The following is a 17171-nucleotide window of genomic DNA, read 5'->3' as shown; positions in this document are numbered from 1 at the left end:
GACATATTCCCTGATAAAGCTGGTGATATTCTATATTTAACTGATTTAAACTAATAGCATTAAACAGACCAAAATCAATGTTTCCCTCTGTCCATAGAGCTCAATTGTTGTTTAACACAAATAAGTAATTGATGTATTGATAATATATCCCTATATTAAATTTAATTTAAGCCTTTTTCCACACAAAACATTTTCTGTAGGTCAAGATGTTAATGTATCAGTGGTTGTGATGTTGACATTAACAGTATTTTCAAGTCAGAAACGTGTATACCAACTCTAGCTTAACCATACATGTTAACTATGTACTTAAAAAAAACAAGGAATCACACCAAAACATTAACTTATCCAGTCCCAAATAAATTGTAGCTGTATTCTTGAGGGTAGACGGAGCACATGTGCGCAAGTTGAAACAAAGGTGAACTCTGACCTGGAGTCGGCCCTGAAGATCACAATCGAAACAGGAAGCACTTGAATACAGCGTTTCATGTTCGTGTATTAGCATGCTTACACTCACTGATGGGCACGCGATAAAAGTACAGCTGAGGCTGATGTCATAAGATTGGATGGTTTTTGGTCGTAAAATAAGAAGTTGTTTAAGTTTATTACAATTGATCCTGAAAAAATGTAATTGAATTTATTAATAGCAAAAATATTGAATTTCACCACCATCATCCTTTAACCCATTGATGACTATGGCAATCTAGGATGCATGTCCTTAATGCCTGAGGGTTTTCTGAAAAAATAGTACGAATTGTCAAGTCTACCAAAACCTTAATATCTAAGCCTCTGTAGCACATAGAAACATGAAATAAAATACATTTAAAACTTAAGGTTCACAGGTTTTATTTAAACATGCTCCCTTAGCGCTTACAAACCAACAAATATTTCTAAAAATCGTCAAAATTAGATGAATTAGAAAATTATTAAATATTGTTAATAAATAGATGCAATGTGTTGTGTGATTTTCGTCAGTAGTCTATAGTAGACCTTGATTCTGCGCACCAAACGCCACTAACTGTTCTGTCGCCGACATAGCTGGCGTATTTTTTTTATTATTTTGTTTTATTTTTTTGATTGACATGATTTTCGGCAAACCACACAACTTTTGGGTGGTCACGTGGTCTTAAAAAAATCAACAAAACCCACCTCATGTGTATTTGAACCAATGACAGTGCATTCTATGCTGGGAATGCCATGAAAATTAGATAAAGTAATAATGCTGCGCGACGCAGCATCAGGCAGGAGAGCCAATGTGGCATCGCGCAGCAGCCGTCATCAATGGGTTAAATCAACAAGAGAAACAGAGTTGAGAGCAGAGACTGGTTTAAATTTGTTCGTTTATTTGGAACCCTCCTCCAAATCACGTCTGTTATTTTTCCATTTCACAAAATATTTACAAAAAAAAGATACTTTTATGTAGTTTTTTTTTCCTCTTTATGTTTGACTGTTGTCACAGCTCCTTTGTAGGATGATAATTGCTTACATCTCGCAGTCCAGTCCTTTGTTCTTTTAGAAAAGGTTCATGAAAAAAAGTCCTCCCACCTTCTTTTCTTTCATACACTCATTTTAAAACTGCATACACCCCCCCATTCCCCATTGTTTGTCTTTTGAGTGCTTTAAAAAACTCTTCCGTGCATGCTTTCAGCTGCAAACAGGAAGCCAAGAGCTTGTGTGCTTATAGAGAGGAAGTGACATCTTTGCCCTGCAGGAAGTACAATTACAGCATCATCAGATCCTCCAGATGCTTGATTGGTTTGGTCTGTCCACTCTTGCCTTTTGCTCTAAAATCAAAGAGTCTCTCTAGACAAGCATGAAACCTACAGATGTACCAAATAACACAAAGTCATAATAATTACTAAATGGAAACAGTCTTTGTCAGAAGAAGATTTTTCTGTCCTGTGGGAAGCCTGGTAGCAGGAAGGGAGTGCTAGGAATAAAGGGCCATGTTCCCCCAAACTGTGAGGGGTTAACGGGCCCTTCAGATGCAGCTCTAGTGTGCCTCTGCACGTCAGCAACTCGTAGTCCAGGCGTTACAAGGCGTCCACAAGTGCATTGTGGGTGTTCCATGGAAGAGCGTTTTGTGTTCAAGCCGTACGATCCATCCCTGAACTCAGCAAAGAAAGGAAGAAGTGCCATGAAGATAAGAATCAAGAGACACGAAAAGGACAGCGGCCCCTCTTTTAAAGGATCTATCAAACGAAATGAGGTGGGCAGAGAAAAATATGATGCTAATAACATAAGACACTAGACCTCAGTACAACTGGAGGGGTGATTATATCAGAGAAACATGAGGCGCTAAACTGGAAAGGTCAACAACGTAACGTTATTATCTCTTTTCCCTTTAGCGTCAATGAGAAGACGTGAAGAAGAGTCATGAAGAGATTTTCCTAATAAAAGTTAATTTTTCTACCAATCCCATCACCTGCTCTATAAATAAAAAAATTGCATGTCGTACTCTCCTCCTACTTTTGTTTCTTGTTTATGTGTAAAATGCAAAGCTAAGTTGTGCCAGACTGAGCAGTCGGCCGTTTATGCATTTTACGTATAATACACTACATGAAACACTGACTGAAAATAACAAAAAATAAAAACACAAAGAGATCAACCCTGCCCCCGAATCGTGTGTGTATGTTCTAGATGTGTGTGTGTGTGTGTGTGTGGATATAAAGTTTAATATTTTAATGTGTGTATAGTATAACTGCAGTGTGTTGTTACCAGTAAATAAGTCTGTAAAGGCGTGCTCTTTTGATGCCTGTCTATATCCAATAATGTGTCTGTGTGTGTGTGTCTACTCTGTTAACTGGTGACATAGTGCTTTGTAGAGGGCTGCCCATACAGCCCATAAAAATCTGCATGTCTGTGCGTCTGTGAGGCGTCTATCCAGTCCCTCACTGCCAAGCCCTGCATGGACGGACCTCCGGAGGCCAGGCCCGGAGGAGGGGGGTAGTCTTGAGCGCTGACCCAGGGGAAGGAGCCCGAGCGCGGGTACGGAGGATGGCTGCGGTGGCCCGACACAGAGGGCACTCCGGAGCAGTAGCAGTTATCCATGGTGCACACCAGGATCTTACGGCCGCCGTATTGAGGCAGCACAGCCTGCTGGGAGGAGTGGGAGGAGCTGCTGCCTCCAGGGGGAAAGTGTGAGGAGCCGAACACGGAGCCTGAATGGTGGTTGGTCAGAGAGCCACTTCCACTTCCTGTCCCGCCGCTCTCGCTGATGTGAGGCGGGCCACAGGGGCCGAGAGGCTGCTGATTGGTGGACTGGCCCTCTCCGGAGGCGGAGCCAGAGCCCAGGTAGGGCTGCTTGGCTAGCGATGAGGAAGAAGAAGAGGAAGAGGAGGAGGAGTCCTTGAAGCCCGGAGCACCGGCTTTCCCAACGTTCCCGTTTCCCTCGGGGAAGGCGGTGGAATGTTTCCGCTTCTCTGCTCCAGAGCCGGAGCTTTGACCGCTGGGATACGCGGGAACGGACTGCAGGAAGGTCGAGGGTGGGGTGAGAGGAGCTGAGGGAGAAGAGAAAATGGAGGACATGAGTTGTAATCAAAATAAACACTCATGAAAATAATGTTCCAGATTAAATCCGGACAAACACGTTTAAATATCCTACCTTCCAGCGTTCTCTTCAAGCTCTTCTCTCTTTTGGAGATTTCAGAGAGGAATAGTTTGGAGTTTATATTCCCCACTTTGTAAGGAGGGAGACTGCTGCCCACACATGCCTGAGACCTGCAACGAGTGCCAAGACACATGTAAAAATTCAAGATGTCAGTTTGGAAACACCACCTGTGTGATATATGTACCCACGGGCAAAAACAGTGTCCATTTTACGACTACAAAACACTTTTCTCTCACCTGTCTGTGAGGATTTTAACAGGCTTGGTGTTCTTCATGAAGTTGAGTTCCTCTGCCTTGCTGAAGGCGGTGTGGATGGAGCTCAGCAGCTTCTGGGCCTCGTGGCGCTGCTCTCCTAAAGCCAGAACCTGGGCCGCGTTCTCCTGGCAGAACCGAGCCTGGGCCCGGTCCAGAGCCTCCAGTGTCCGACCTAGATCCTCCTCCAGCAGCTGGTGCATGCGCTGGTACTGCAGACGCACCTCCTCTTTCAGCTCACACACCCGGTCCTATAAGGAAACACACACGGACAGCACGTTTTTCTTTACTGTAGTATATAGAGCAATGAAGGAATGGAATACTGTCCTACTGTTTAGGGCCAAATTGTCACAAAAATCAATAAAAAAAAATGAAAAATGAAAAAATAAAAAACATCTTACTTCCCGGGAGGTTATGAATTTGTCATTTTGAAGGGCAACAGTCATTGCCGTTAGTGTTTGGATGGTTTTGAATAAATGTCTTAATTTACAATATGTGTGGATTGTAAGTGTGGTTGTATGTTTTTGAATATGTAATGTTTGTCATATGTGCTCATTGTAATGTTTAATGTGTGTGTTTAACTGTTAAATGTATGTTTAATCTACATTTTTATTTTCCCGTAGACCCCAGGAAATCTAGCTGTGCTAATGGGGATCCTGAAGATGAACAGATTAAACAGAATCCACTCAAAAAGTCCTTTATACTGTATTATGCAACACCACTTAGTAAATGTATGTAGCTGTTTTTATGCCCACAGAACATCGTGTAACAACAAACAACATACCTCCACCACACACTTGTCAGAGTCTAGTTTGCAGAGCTGTTCTTCGATCTCCTGCACCCGTTCCTCCACGCGCTCCTGCTGTCGCAACAGGCTTTGCTGTTCAAAGAAAGAGGAAAAGTATTAGGTTTTGGTTTGTTGTGACCTCAGCTAGTAGCCACTAGCATCCCCTCCCTAAGCATGAGATATTAAGATCCGGGAGGAGGCTTAATTTAGTCTCCATCCAACACACAATTCCTGTGGGGGAGTAGGGAGGGTGTGCTGTCATAGCAACCAAGAGCTATTTTGTGTTTGCACAAGTGAGTGTGGACTAATGTTGGGGGAGCTGGGGGCAGCGAGCAGCACTGAGATAAATAACTGGGCATACAGAGGCAGAAAAAGCTCAAGCAGCTCTTCTCTATGAACTTACTCTATAAAAGGATGCTCACATATTCACACAGAAGAAGCTGCTGTGTGAGCTGTGGACATGTTGTGGCAACAACACTTGTTATTCCTAAAACGATTATCACATGTGATCAAGAGCAGACACACACACTCAGGCCAAACTGAGATTCCCATCCGGCTCAGCTAGTGTAGAAAAAACCCAAACATAATTACTGGCTCCATACGAGATCCACAGTCCTTTATGTTCCTCTCTGCATTGTGTTATGATAGTAGGAATGTCATTGACACAGATTTGCTAATCCTTCATGTTATTAATATTTCATGTGATATGAATAATCCTCAATCAACATTAAATGACTGAGAAGCATGCTGATAATAACATGGTACAGAGCAAAACAATGTGGTGACGTCAGTAGGAACCAGATTCAGATAAACAGACCTGCGAGCAGCTCTATTTAGACACAGCAGTGCTTGGAGCGCACAAAGACAATGCTAATGTGCTTATGCTAAGCAGGTGTAATGTTAACCACATTCGCCATCTTAGTGTAGAGTGTTAAGCTAACATTATACATTTATACAATGAGATTAGATTTTTAGCACGGACAATTAGCATATAAAACAGAGTACTGTCTTATGGGAATGCAATTAGTTTAGCAGGTATTTAATTAAAGTTTATATGAACCCAAGTAGAGCTGCAGTTAATATGACAATTCAAAAAAGATCCTTGTAATTTTCCAGGGCCAATGGTGAAATCCTCCTTTGTTTTTGAAGACCAACAGTCCAAACAATTAGAGGCTGAAACCAGTGAATATTTAATCCCATTTCGATGAACAAAGCGATTAATCACTAAAGCACTTCACAAAGTAGAACTTCGACTTGATATAAAGTAAAGGGGTCAATAATTTAATAAAAAAAAAATAATCGGAGCATAACGTGAATGTGTGCAAGACATTTTTGGTCAATCCATTGAATAGTTACTGATATAATTCAGTCATTAAAAAAGCGATTATATCCGTCATTAATCTCACAAGTCAATAATCTGTTGTTTTGTCAGGCTGAAGGTCTATTCACATAACACCGTCACCATCATTATCTAATTGTTCCCACTAAACAGCAGCTGAGTGTATCATTAGTGATCAGCTGCTGTGGAGCTTGATAGGAATGAAAACCTGAATACTCTTGGGCCTCAGCGGTGGCACATGGTTGGGAATCATTGCCCTAGATATCTTTTTCATACTCACACACACACACACACACACAGTGACACACACACACACACACACACACACACACACACACACACACACACACACACGCGCGCACGGTTGGCATGGTTAGATCCTGGACTGTGACCTGGTTGTGCTGATTGATTGAGTTAGGCTCTGAGCAGAAGCCAGGGGAAAAACAGGGTGGAAGGAGCCGGAGTTTCCCAGAGGGGGGTGGCATTAGAATGTATGGGATACCTTTAGGGGAGGGAGAGGGGGGGTATTAGGAGGGAAGGGGGCACTTTAGCTGTCATTTCACCACAGTGTCTTCTCCATCAGAGCCACCAGAGCAGGAGATCAGGGCCAGAGGGAAGGTCAGTGCCCGCCTGGAGTGACTGGTGGATGGTGTGAGGTGAAATTCTTTTTAGGGGGCCGTGGGGATGGGGGGGAGTCGCTCGTTTTTTTTTTCCATCTCCACTCCACATTCTTGGATGTATTCAACATGGAGGTTTCTTAGCAATAACTACCATGCTGACAAATGTAAAAAATAAAAAAAATCGGGTGTACCAATGGAATAAGAATATTTTGTGATATCTACAACGCAGGTTCCCCAGGAAATCATCTAGACTATGACACATCTTGTTGTTATGTGATCAATTTGTTAAGTACAAGGTGGCCATAGTAACACATGGTCTTGCGGCTGTTTATTCTATTAAAAGTGCAGTAATGGCTACAATATCTTAGAAAAATATTTAAATATCACCTTCTGCATATAGTTCACATGTAGCAACTTAAATCTTGCCTTAGATAAACAGGACAAAGATATAGAATGAGCTATTTTAGTAACAGAGCAATTAAAGCACAACTGATTATGGATTATTGCGATTGAAAATGATAGATATTAGAATAAAAAAAACAATATATAACATTAAAAACACTTTGGATGAAATGCAAAAAGTATTATTTTATTAATGTAATTTTTTTCTTATTTAAGTTTTTTTTTTTTTTTTTTTTTTTTTTAAATCAGGCATGCCATGTTTGTGTATTCCTGCTTCTCACATGTGCAAGTTTAAGGCTTTGCTTTATCTTTCATAATAATTAACTGAATATGTTGTCGTTTGGGGCAGTTTTTGTTGCTACTGTTTTGTAATAATCAGCTTATGTTTTTTTTTAAAGATATTTTTATTGGCATTTTTATGCTTTATTGATAGTGTAGAGACAGAGTTGAAATGGGGCAGAGAGGGGAGTGACGTGCAGAGAACGACCGCGGGCTGGAATCGAACACGTGTCTGCTGCTGGCCGAGGCCCATGGGGGGACGCCCTACCAACTGGGCTAAGGGCGCCCCTGTAATCAGTTAGCATGCTAACACAGACGACATTAGCATGCATGTAGCAAGTTAGCGTCCAGGCATGCCATGTTATGTAGACACCGTTCCTGAATTAAAAATGTATCTTTGGCTTTTATTTAAGTTTCTTATTATTAATCGGTCGACATACATTTGTAACAAGCTAATATCAGGTGTATCTCTAACTGCTGCTACGTATTTTTGAGTCTATTTTAAAACTGTTAATAGTCAACACATACTGAATATGTTTTCACAATTATTTTTCATCTGTAATTAAAGGGATGAAAGATTTTTGCGTGGAAATATCGCCTGATATTCCATCACATTTTCTTGAAGTTAATAATGATATCTGTATCTGGGTCAAATCCAGAATTAATCAGGCTCTACTACTTATTGCCCGGCCTGATTATAAATAATGTAGGCAAAGCTGTGAATGTGAAGGATTTGGGTAATACAGCTTCTATATTCAGCCCAGGTCCCACCCGATGGCCCTTCCTGTGCCCCAGGCCACAAATTAACTATACATAAAGCTGAGTCATAGCATTACCAACAGGAAATACACCCGAGCATGTCACGGTTGACACCTAAACGGCGTGTCTGGCAAACTACGTGGGCCAGTCAGCAGTGAGACATTTGTGGTTCTCCCTCTGACTAAACAGCCCCGTCACACACACCCCTTTAAAGGGAGGGGGGGAACCAATCCGACCTGCTTGAACCAACAGCAGCTAGCACCAAACCCCCAGGAAGGAAGGAGGTTAATAAAAAAACCTAAGTAGACCGCAGAATCAAGTGACAAATCACTTTAATCCCCCTTCCCCTTGTCTCCACTCCTACCCCCCTTCACAACTGGCGATCCCTGAGCTAGGATGCACCTGTGCTGGGGAGATAAGGCCCTCTGAGGGCCCCTCATTGTTCCACCCTCCACTGCATTGTTTGTCATTCCAACAGATGAAAATGGAGGCTGGAGTGGATCACAACTGAAAAATGCACAAGAGACCCTCAAACAGGCACTAAACAAATACTCAAAATGCTATTATTTCCTGAAATGGAAAATTATATGTTTTTTTATTGAGTGAAGTGGTGTGATATAAACATCCCAAATAATCTCAACTTTAAGTCTTTTATTTGGTAAAAAAAAATTACATGTAAAAGACTAAAAAGTGGATAAAAAATGACTCCACTTTTTTTATTACAGTTGAATTATGTATGAATGGACAAAGCTACATTTTAGTACTTCCAAGGGTCTTGGCCAAAACTTATTGATCACTGATGAATTGACAAATTCTCCCAAGTAGGTCTACAATTGCTTACAACTATCAAATATTTTTTAATATCTATAATCTACAGATTATTATCCCAAGGTGACCTCTTAAAATTTCTTATTTTGTTTGACCAACAGTCTAAAACCAAAGATGATACGTTTACTATTATTTGAGGTGTCATTGACAAGTGGAAGCTGGAACCACTGATTTCATTTCCCCGTTTTTGGCTTTTGCAAATTCTTTATAGATCGATCACCTATTGGTCAACTAATCAATTCAGAGACCAATGCCTTCGCCTTTACTCGCAAGACGTATGACAACCGCTTCCATGGCGATCCAGTGATGAGGTCAACTTACGAGGTGTTAACTCAGTGTCAAGAATGTGACTATGCCCTGAGCAGAGACAGACAAGTACATATTTGTTAAACTATACCATATATGAGTATGACAGAAAATTCTCCTTACTCTGATGTCATTGCGTCGCAGCTCGACGTCGGTGACGGCGTGTCCGTGGCTGGGGTGGCAGCGGGCGAAGCAGCAGTACTGACACACGGCCGTCTGCTCGGCCTCGCAGTGGTACAGCCTGTACTCGTCATGCTGCAGGCAGGTCCAGGCCTTCACAGCCTCAGCCTCCACCAACAGGTGCCCCAGGGCCGAGCAGGGCTGCTGCAGGTGTGTCTGGACGTGGGACTGGCAGCAGGGCGCGTTGCAGCGCAGGCACACCTTCACGGCGGGGAGCGGAGGGCCTCGGCGGCACAGGATGCACTGCAGAGCTGGAGCGGCCGGCTTCTCCACACTCAGGGCGTTGTACTTCTCCACTATGTTGGACAGTTTATGGTTCTTCTCCAGGCTGGGCTTCTGCGTGTAAGCGTGATTGCACTCAGGGCAGCGGGTCAGTGTGGACTCTTTGGCCCAGGCCTCGCTGATGCAGCCCCGGCAGAAGTTGTGCTTGCAGGGCAACTGGATAGGATCTGAGAACACGTGCAGGCAGATCGGGCAGATCAGCTCCTCCTCAAAACAGTTCCTCCATGTCTCAGCCATGTCAGAGGCCATCATGGTGTGGGCAGGCATACACTAACGGTTTACCCACTTCGAACTCTTTTTTCAGTCCTTGGTAAGGAAACCTGATAGTCTTACAGGTGAGTCTTGAGAAAAAGATAAAAACTGACCAGGTGCTGTCCTGAAAGATCAGCTACTGTGTATCGTTACCCTGACGGATGACGAGTATTGCTTATTGCTGTAGCATGAAGGCAAATTCCAGGAAAAAAATTGACCAGAGAAGGCTTCAGGCAAAGGATGACAACACCTTGGTGATTTAAACACACAGCAGGGGCTGACGTTATTACAGATTACAGTAAACGGTGCTTTCCTCTAAAACACACGCACGCATGCAGTGTGGGCCTGCCTTTACAGCTTGAGTGTGTGTTTATAGGCCTACAGGAAGCTAAAAGCCTGTCAGCTACAGGTAATCCATGAAATGCAAACAAGGCACAGAGAACTAAATATCTAGGCCTACACAATTACTCAAATGCTCATGGGAGGTGAATCAATCTCCGTCTAGCTAGCACATGAAAAGACACTTGATCCTGTTTCTGCAGCCTGTCCGGGCCCTTAACTCGGGAGTTTCCTTCACGTCAAACGTCGTATTATGATTGACCGAGAACCAATTCAGACCAGCAAACGAGGCCACGAGAAAAGAACTGCTCTAGTCCACACCCTGATTACTATCCCAAACGGAGATTTAAAACAAAAACACGAAAAATACACTGAACCTGTTTTTACCAGAAGCTCAAGGACGATTCACTCACTCAATAATCTCAACGCAGCGCTATGCTTTTGTCCGCTGAATCATAAATAAGCCTGCGAGGAGCCTCCACCTGCAATTTAATTATACATACAACCACGGACGGCCTGGCAGTTACCGAGAAATGTCGTTTTGCAGGTCAGATGAACGCCACAGCTCACTCCAGCCCTTCAATTTCACATAAAAGGGACATATCTCTTTGACAAATAACGCCTGCTATGTGGCACAGCTTGCATATCTGTACACAAGGCCTCGACTCGTTTTCTCTCTCCTCCTACCAGTTCGACAACAAAGGCCTTTATAATCTCATTAAACTGAAAATCATACCACGGGCCATCATTTCGAGCCAGTTTACTGCATAGTTAATCGTTTTAATAGTCGAGTCCAGCTCCTGCGCACAAAACAAAGGGTTTTAGGATCCGCAGGAATGTTGGTTGCTGTTGCAGCTTTTTTTGGTTTCCAACGTCCGACACATCTATCAAATATCCCCTCAAACAAAGATTACGACTATGAATATGTGTTTTTTACTTTGGTGTCCACCTTATTCGCCCCAGCCTTTGGCCAACAACATATTTTTCCTACTTCCTTATCTCAAATAAATCGTGTAAATTACCTCAGACGTCACCTCACCATTTTCTACCACAGCACAGGTACGGATACAACACAGCTAACACAAGCCACGGTCAATATCTTCAAAAAGCAGCCATGTTTGAGTGTGTTAAACTAATATAAGATATAAAAATATACCCTGCTAATCTTAAAGGGGACGTCGCTTTTTTTCTGCCCTTGTTAGGGGTAGCTGTCATCAGCCATCTTGCAAATCCTCATTAAAAAAAGAAAGAAAGAAAAAAAGGAGATATCCGCCGTGGACAAAAAGGCCTTTTAACCAAAGCTGCTTTTCTTTCGCTCACCTACCTACACAGGCACATGAACGCAAAGTCCCGTCTATATAGGAGAAAAACACGCCTTTTTTGTCGTTATTGTAAAGGTCCCAAAAAAGGAGCAGTCTCTCTCTCGACGTGGGTATTTATTTTTTGATTCGTGGGTTTTCTTCCGGTCCGTGTGACCGCTGAGGATCGGCTCCCGGGTTCATAGAAAAATCCAACACGGTTGTGAATAATAATCGCTGGTTTTTCTCCCCCTTTTCTTTCTCTGTCTCTATCGGTCAGGCTTTAGAGAGAGGAGGAATGCAGGCGAGCTGGACTAGTCCTCCAACCCCGCGTCAAGATCACCGGCACGCTACGCCACTTCCGCTGATGCTTTTCAAAATAAAACAGTCCAGAAAATGAATAGTCTTCACATTTCTGCACAAATCCAATGAATCATCTAGAAATATGTTTGAACACTAAAACATCCACTGTACCAACAAATAAAGTACGTTTGATATATTTTTCTAAATTCCACATTCCTACTTACTTCACTAGGCCTAACGAAGTTAGTAGGAATGTGAACTTGTAACTTCACTGACCTATTGGGGTATCATAGACAACTATTCTAGTACTATTCAACTGACATCTTTAATTACTTTTCAGATTACACTTTTTTGACCTCTTCCTTTCCAGTTAAAACCTCAACCGCCACACGCCAAAGATCTTTGGACCTACCGCTTTTGTCCAAAAGGGGGTCGCTAGAATCAACAAAAACTGAAAGTTACTCGAAATCAGTTTAATATCAACAAATAAAAAATAAATTAAAAAACTACCCTTGATGAGCTTGAAAGTGCATTGTCAAAAAACTGAAAATTGCAGTTTTTCTGGTGTTTTTAAAATTCATTAACAGGGACACTGGACTTGTGTTTAAATTCTGTATGGTGTTCATTGTTACTTATCACTCATGTATTTAATACATTGAGAGCAATTATTGTGTGTCTAGCCTGGCACCGCCTGCCTACCTACTTCTGCTCAATTTTCATTTCCCTTCAGTAGTCAGTCTTGGTCCGCGGTACAAATGAAATTAAGTACGATGGTCTGGTAGGACCAGGCTAGTGTGTGTCCACATTCTTGGCCAATTAAGTCCCCCCCCCCCCCCCCCCCCATAGCTCATTAATCCCTTTAGCTCCCTGGTAGGGCTAAAAATATAGCTAAAAATATAAAGAAATTACGATTATAAAATTGGTTTCCCATCAATTTGAGTAAGTAACAGCACTCAGATCTGCATTAACAACTATTGGTCATCAATAGTTGAGATAAAAGAGGCTAAAAATGTTATTAGGCAAGGCAAGGCAAGGCAATTTATTTATATAGCACAATTCAGACACAAGGCCACTCAAAGTGCTTTACAGGGGCAAGATTAAAATACACAACACACATCTGAAAAGCGAATGAATAAAACATTTAAAAGCGAATGAATAACATTTAGATAAAATAAAAATGACAGGTTAAAATGGAAACAGAAAAGTCTTCAGACTTGATTTAAAAGAGCTGAGTGCAGATTTTGGGTGAGAATGATCAGTATGTTTGTAACGAGTGACCTCATACATAACTAATTTAATTTAGTGTGAAAAGGTCAGGTAATGCATGTTAAGGGGAATATATATATTTTTTTTAATTAACTTCTTATTATTGCTTTTATTGAGACTTTGATTCCAAATTATAACTAAACAAACAGTATCTGTGTAAACAAATAATAATACTGTAAAAAAAAAATATATATATATATATATATATATATATATGCTATATTATATGTTGCACCTAGGCCTGCATGTAGCACTTAGATGTAGCAGTTTGTAGATTGGCTTATTTGACTGTAATGTAGGCCTACTTATGTAATTCTTGCTGTTCTGAGTTTGTACCTTCATGGTTTTTGGAAGTACAACTATAAAGTACACTTTATTTTGAAGCTGAATCCCCGAGCTTCCTGTATGATTCATTCTGTGTCTGGCTGACCTGACGCAGTTTCTCGGCAACATCAGCCACCCCCTCCTCCCTCCCTCTCCTCTCCTCCCCTCCCCTTCCTCCTTCCGGATCAATGCTACGGCCCGTCACGTGACCTGTCACACAACTGATATGTGTCACGTTTTCACCGGGAGGAGCTGGGGGACGAACCGGGGAGGGAATGGCAGGAAATCATACTTAAAGGGCTTGCTGCTGTTGTTAATGGGCTGGACGCTCATGATGGCCCTCTGGGGCAACTGTGCATGTGTGTGTGTGTGTGTGTGTCAGGCCCGGTTCTAGAAAGTCAGACTTGGGTGGGCCTGCAGAAATTTTGGGTGGGCACACTGGGCAGGGAGACCGAAGATGCTCGCGCGCGCAGAGCGCGCCGATGCGAGCGCGATTTTTTGCCGATGTAAGATCTCTGCGTCTTCTTTTTGGCGCATTTACTGTGAATTGTGTAGAACACAATATGCAAACAAACTTTGAGTGTTGTGTGGGAGATTTGATTCTTGGATATTTTTTTTCGAAAATGTTTATGAATAACATATAATAATATACATTATATTCAACATAATGTATCTTTTTTTATTATTATTATTTTAGTATTAACTGTAGGCAGCCTGAGCTGATAGAAGAGGAAGCTTTGGGACTGGGCAACCTGGATTGTGGTAGTCCAGAGCTATACTACACACTATATAGATAAAAAGTCCACTATTGCGATGTCCAGCTAGGTGAAAATAGTAACCAGCCGAGGTCACAACCCTGCTAGGGGGGTCCGGGGGTATGCCCCCCCGGGAGATTTTTTTTACCTTTTTAAAGTGAAATGCATGAATTTGGTGCACTTTGAGAGGAAAATTAAGAGGCTAAATCTGAGGAATTTTGTGTGAACAAATAATTTGGAGACACTGGGTCGGATGAATTAGAAGCTATTGAAGAAAGACACATGGATTTTCCATAGAAATATAAATTAGAAATAAAATATTATGCAGGGTCCTCTGGGATGGGCTTGGTGCTCTTTACGGGACATATTTTTCTGTAATATAATGAATTCATTTAATGCAGTGAGAGGAACGAAGCAGAAGAACTCTGTTGTCCAGTTATAATTTTTTCCACAGACGAGGCTCAAATAGGCTATAGACTATACACAGTGCATGGGCAACTGAGGGCAGCCCCATTTTCAAATATTTTTAAATAAACTCAATACACACTGTGCATGCCATGGACTTGAACGTGACGTGATCAGTTAACCTCGGATTACCTCCCAGATGAACTGATTCAATCATTAAGCTATTAATCTACCAAACCATTGTATTCCTTTTATTGTATGATAATTTACATTTACATAATATGATGTTGGTATCAAACATACAAACTAAAAAAAATAAAAAATAAAAAAAAAATTGGGGGGGGGGGGAGGAGGGCCTGGCAGTGGGGACCCTAAGCAACCGCTCATTTCGCTTATGCCTCGGGCCTAGTGGGTCTGGACGTCCACCTAAAAATAAAAATAAAAAAAATAAAAATTTGATAGGGGGGGGGGGGGGGGGTCACAGCCCACATTTGGGGGGGCACGGCCCACCCTGGCCCCTGGCTACAACCGGCCCTGGTGTGTGTGTGTGTGTGTGTGTGTGTGTGTGTGTGCTGCGTGGGGGTGGGGGGGTCTACATGCTCCTGTTGCAAGAAAATATAACTGTAAAATTATTGTTATATTCCCTCAGATACTAAAGGTGCATTCCACTTTATGGTCGCAATATATTTTTTGGAAAGTTTGATTAGCATGAAATATCACAGTCTTTACCCATTTGAAATTTCACATTCATCCGCTTTACTTTTTTTTTAAACCTTTATTTATACAGGTATATCCCATTGAGTCCGAAGACTCTTTTGCAAGGGAGACCTGTTCCCATTTACACGTTATTCACACACCGATAGCAGGCTAACTATCGACATTCACACGAGGCAAGGTGGGTGAAGTGACTTGCCCAAGGACACAACAACTATGACACAGGTGGCAGGGCGGGGATCGAACCTCCAACCCACATGTGTCAAACTCAAGGCCCGCGGGCCAGATGTGGCCTGCGACACGTTTTGATCTGGCCCGCGAATCAATTCGGCCGATTTGAATCAATTCTGAAAAAAAAAAAAAAAACATTTTTTTTTAATTTTTTTTTTAAAATTCAGAATTGGAGCCTGTGCCATATCCGCACGTCGCATACGCTCCCAACTGTTGGGAAACTTACGTGGCTTACAGCTAGGAATGTCTCCTGAAAGTTCTACAGCTCAGGATTTTATTATACTATCTATGATTTTAAGCCATGAATTGATGAACTTGCATCTAAGAAGAGCTGTCAGTTTTCTGAGGGCTGTAAATAGGCCAATATGTGGCTAAATAGCATGCTAATATTGATGATTGATTGTGTCAAGTGTCTAAGGCAGTGGTGTCAAACATCCGGCCCGCGACTTGTAGAGCACACATTTATGAGCATTTGAAAAAAAAAAGTAAGTTAAATAAAAATTTAATTAAATTGGGAAAAACGTATTCCAAAACAACAAATAACCTCTGTATTTAAAAATAAATCAAAACAGTAGAAGTTGCACTTTTATTTAATTGTATTTTGTACTGTCTGCATGTTTGCACAAAATGTGTCCCTGTACATATAGTAAACAAAATTGGACAACTGTAAGGTCAGTGCCTGTTGTATTTGTGTATTCAAATAAACAGTTGTTTATTTCATTAGTGCGTATTGGCATCTTTGAGCAAAATACCCCCAACATTTTTACTGCGGCGCCCCGCGCCGCACCTCCTATTCCCATGGCCGGCAGCAACCTTTACTAAGACATTTCCTGGGGGCTACAGAGATCCCTTGTGATCCGTGATAATGTAGGTTACATATGTAGGCTGAGTGATAAAGCATATAACTGAAAAACAAAGCTAAACATTTGGATTTGACATATGTACGTTATTTTGCCATTATTTTACTGGTCCGGCCCACTTGAGATCAGATGTGGCCCTCGAACCAAAATGAGTTTGACACCCCTGCTCCAACCCTTTGATCATCAGCCGACCCGAGCCACAGTCGCCCCAACTACTGTGTTATAAGTAGAAATGCTACATCATAAAAGTACTCCAGTACAGGAAAGGGATGCACTCAAGATTAAATTAGAATTTTACTTAAATGTAGAAGTCTAAGTAGAAGCCTATCTTTTTAGAAAAATGCACTTCAAAGTATTGAAAGTAAAAGCATGTCAGTGATTCTTGAGAAGTGGGACAAAACAGGGTGCAATGTTGAAATACAAACCCTATGTTTCGGCAAATTAAATGACATGTATCCAACATACACTAAACTACTCAGCTAAGCTTTGACACAACCTCCCAGCTTTTTTTTTTTTTACCGTCATTGGCCTATCACCACCGTCAGATGTCACCAACGTCAGATTTCCTGTCTGACGGTGTTGACATATTTAATGTTTCTTAAACATAACAAATGGAATTTATCGAGTAGCCATTTGGTTTTTCTGTTGATGTTAGGTGCTAGTATGAACTACTTCAGGAAAATAAAATGATCAAAACATTTCAAATAACTTCTTTAGAAATTGTAAGTCGGTGTTGATATATCATGGTTGTGACATAGGACTCTCAAGATTCGGAATGTAAAAT

General features: G+C 41.7%; 1 protein-coding gene across 1 annotated transcript; it reads right to left on the bottom strand.

The window, feature by feature from the left end:
* Positions 1-1319: 1319 nt before the first annotated feature.
* On the bottom strand, positions 1320-11861 carry trim8b (tripartite motif containing 8b). The gene is made up of 5 exons (XM_080048954.1): positions 9302-11861; positions 4643-4738; positions 3844-4109; positions 3602-3717; positions 1320-3497 (listed from the first exon to the last, which is right to left on the bottom strand). Exons 1-5 carry the CDS (start codon positions 9905-9907, stop codon positions 2797-2799), a joined length of 1785 nt encoding a protein of 594 aa, XP_079905080.1. The 5' UTR covers positions 9908-11861; the 3' UTR covers positions 1320-2796.
* Between the last annotated feature and the right edge of the window lie 5310 nt (positions 11862-17171).

This window comes from Ammodytes marinus (genome assembly GCF_949987685.1).
Source record: "Ammodytes marinus genome assembly, chromosome: 20".
Lineage (NCBI taxonomy): Eukaryota > Metazoa > Chordata > Actinopteri > Uranoscopiformes > Ammodytidae > Ammodytes > Ammodytes marinus.
The sequence above is the reverse complement of the archived record's forward strand: the minus strand, read 5'-3'. Positions and strand labels throughout refer to the sequence as shown.

Coding starts and splice junctions, on each gene's coding strand:
- trim8b (XM_080048954.1), bottom strand. CDS start 9,907: ATGCCTGCCCACACCATGATGGCCTCTGACATGGCTGAGACATGGAGG. Junction 4,739..9,301: donor TGCGACGCAATGACATCAGA/GTAAGGAGAATT, acceptor TTCTTTGAACAG/CAAAGCCTGTTGCGACAGCA. Junction 4,110..4,642: donor CTGACAAGTGTGTGGTGGAG/GTATGTTGTTTG, acceptor GTTTCCTTATAG/GACCGGGTGTGTGAGCTGAA.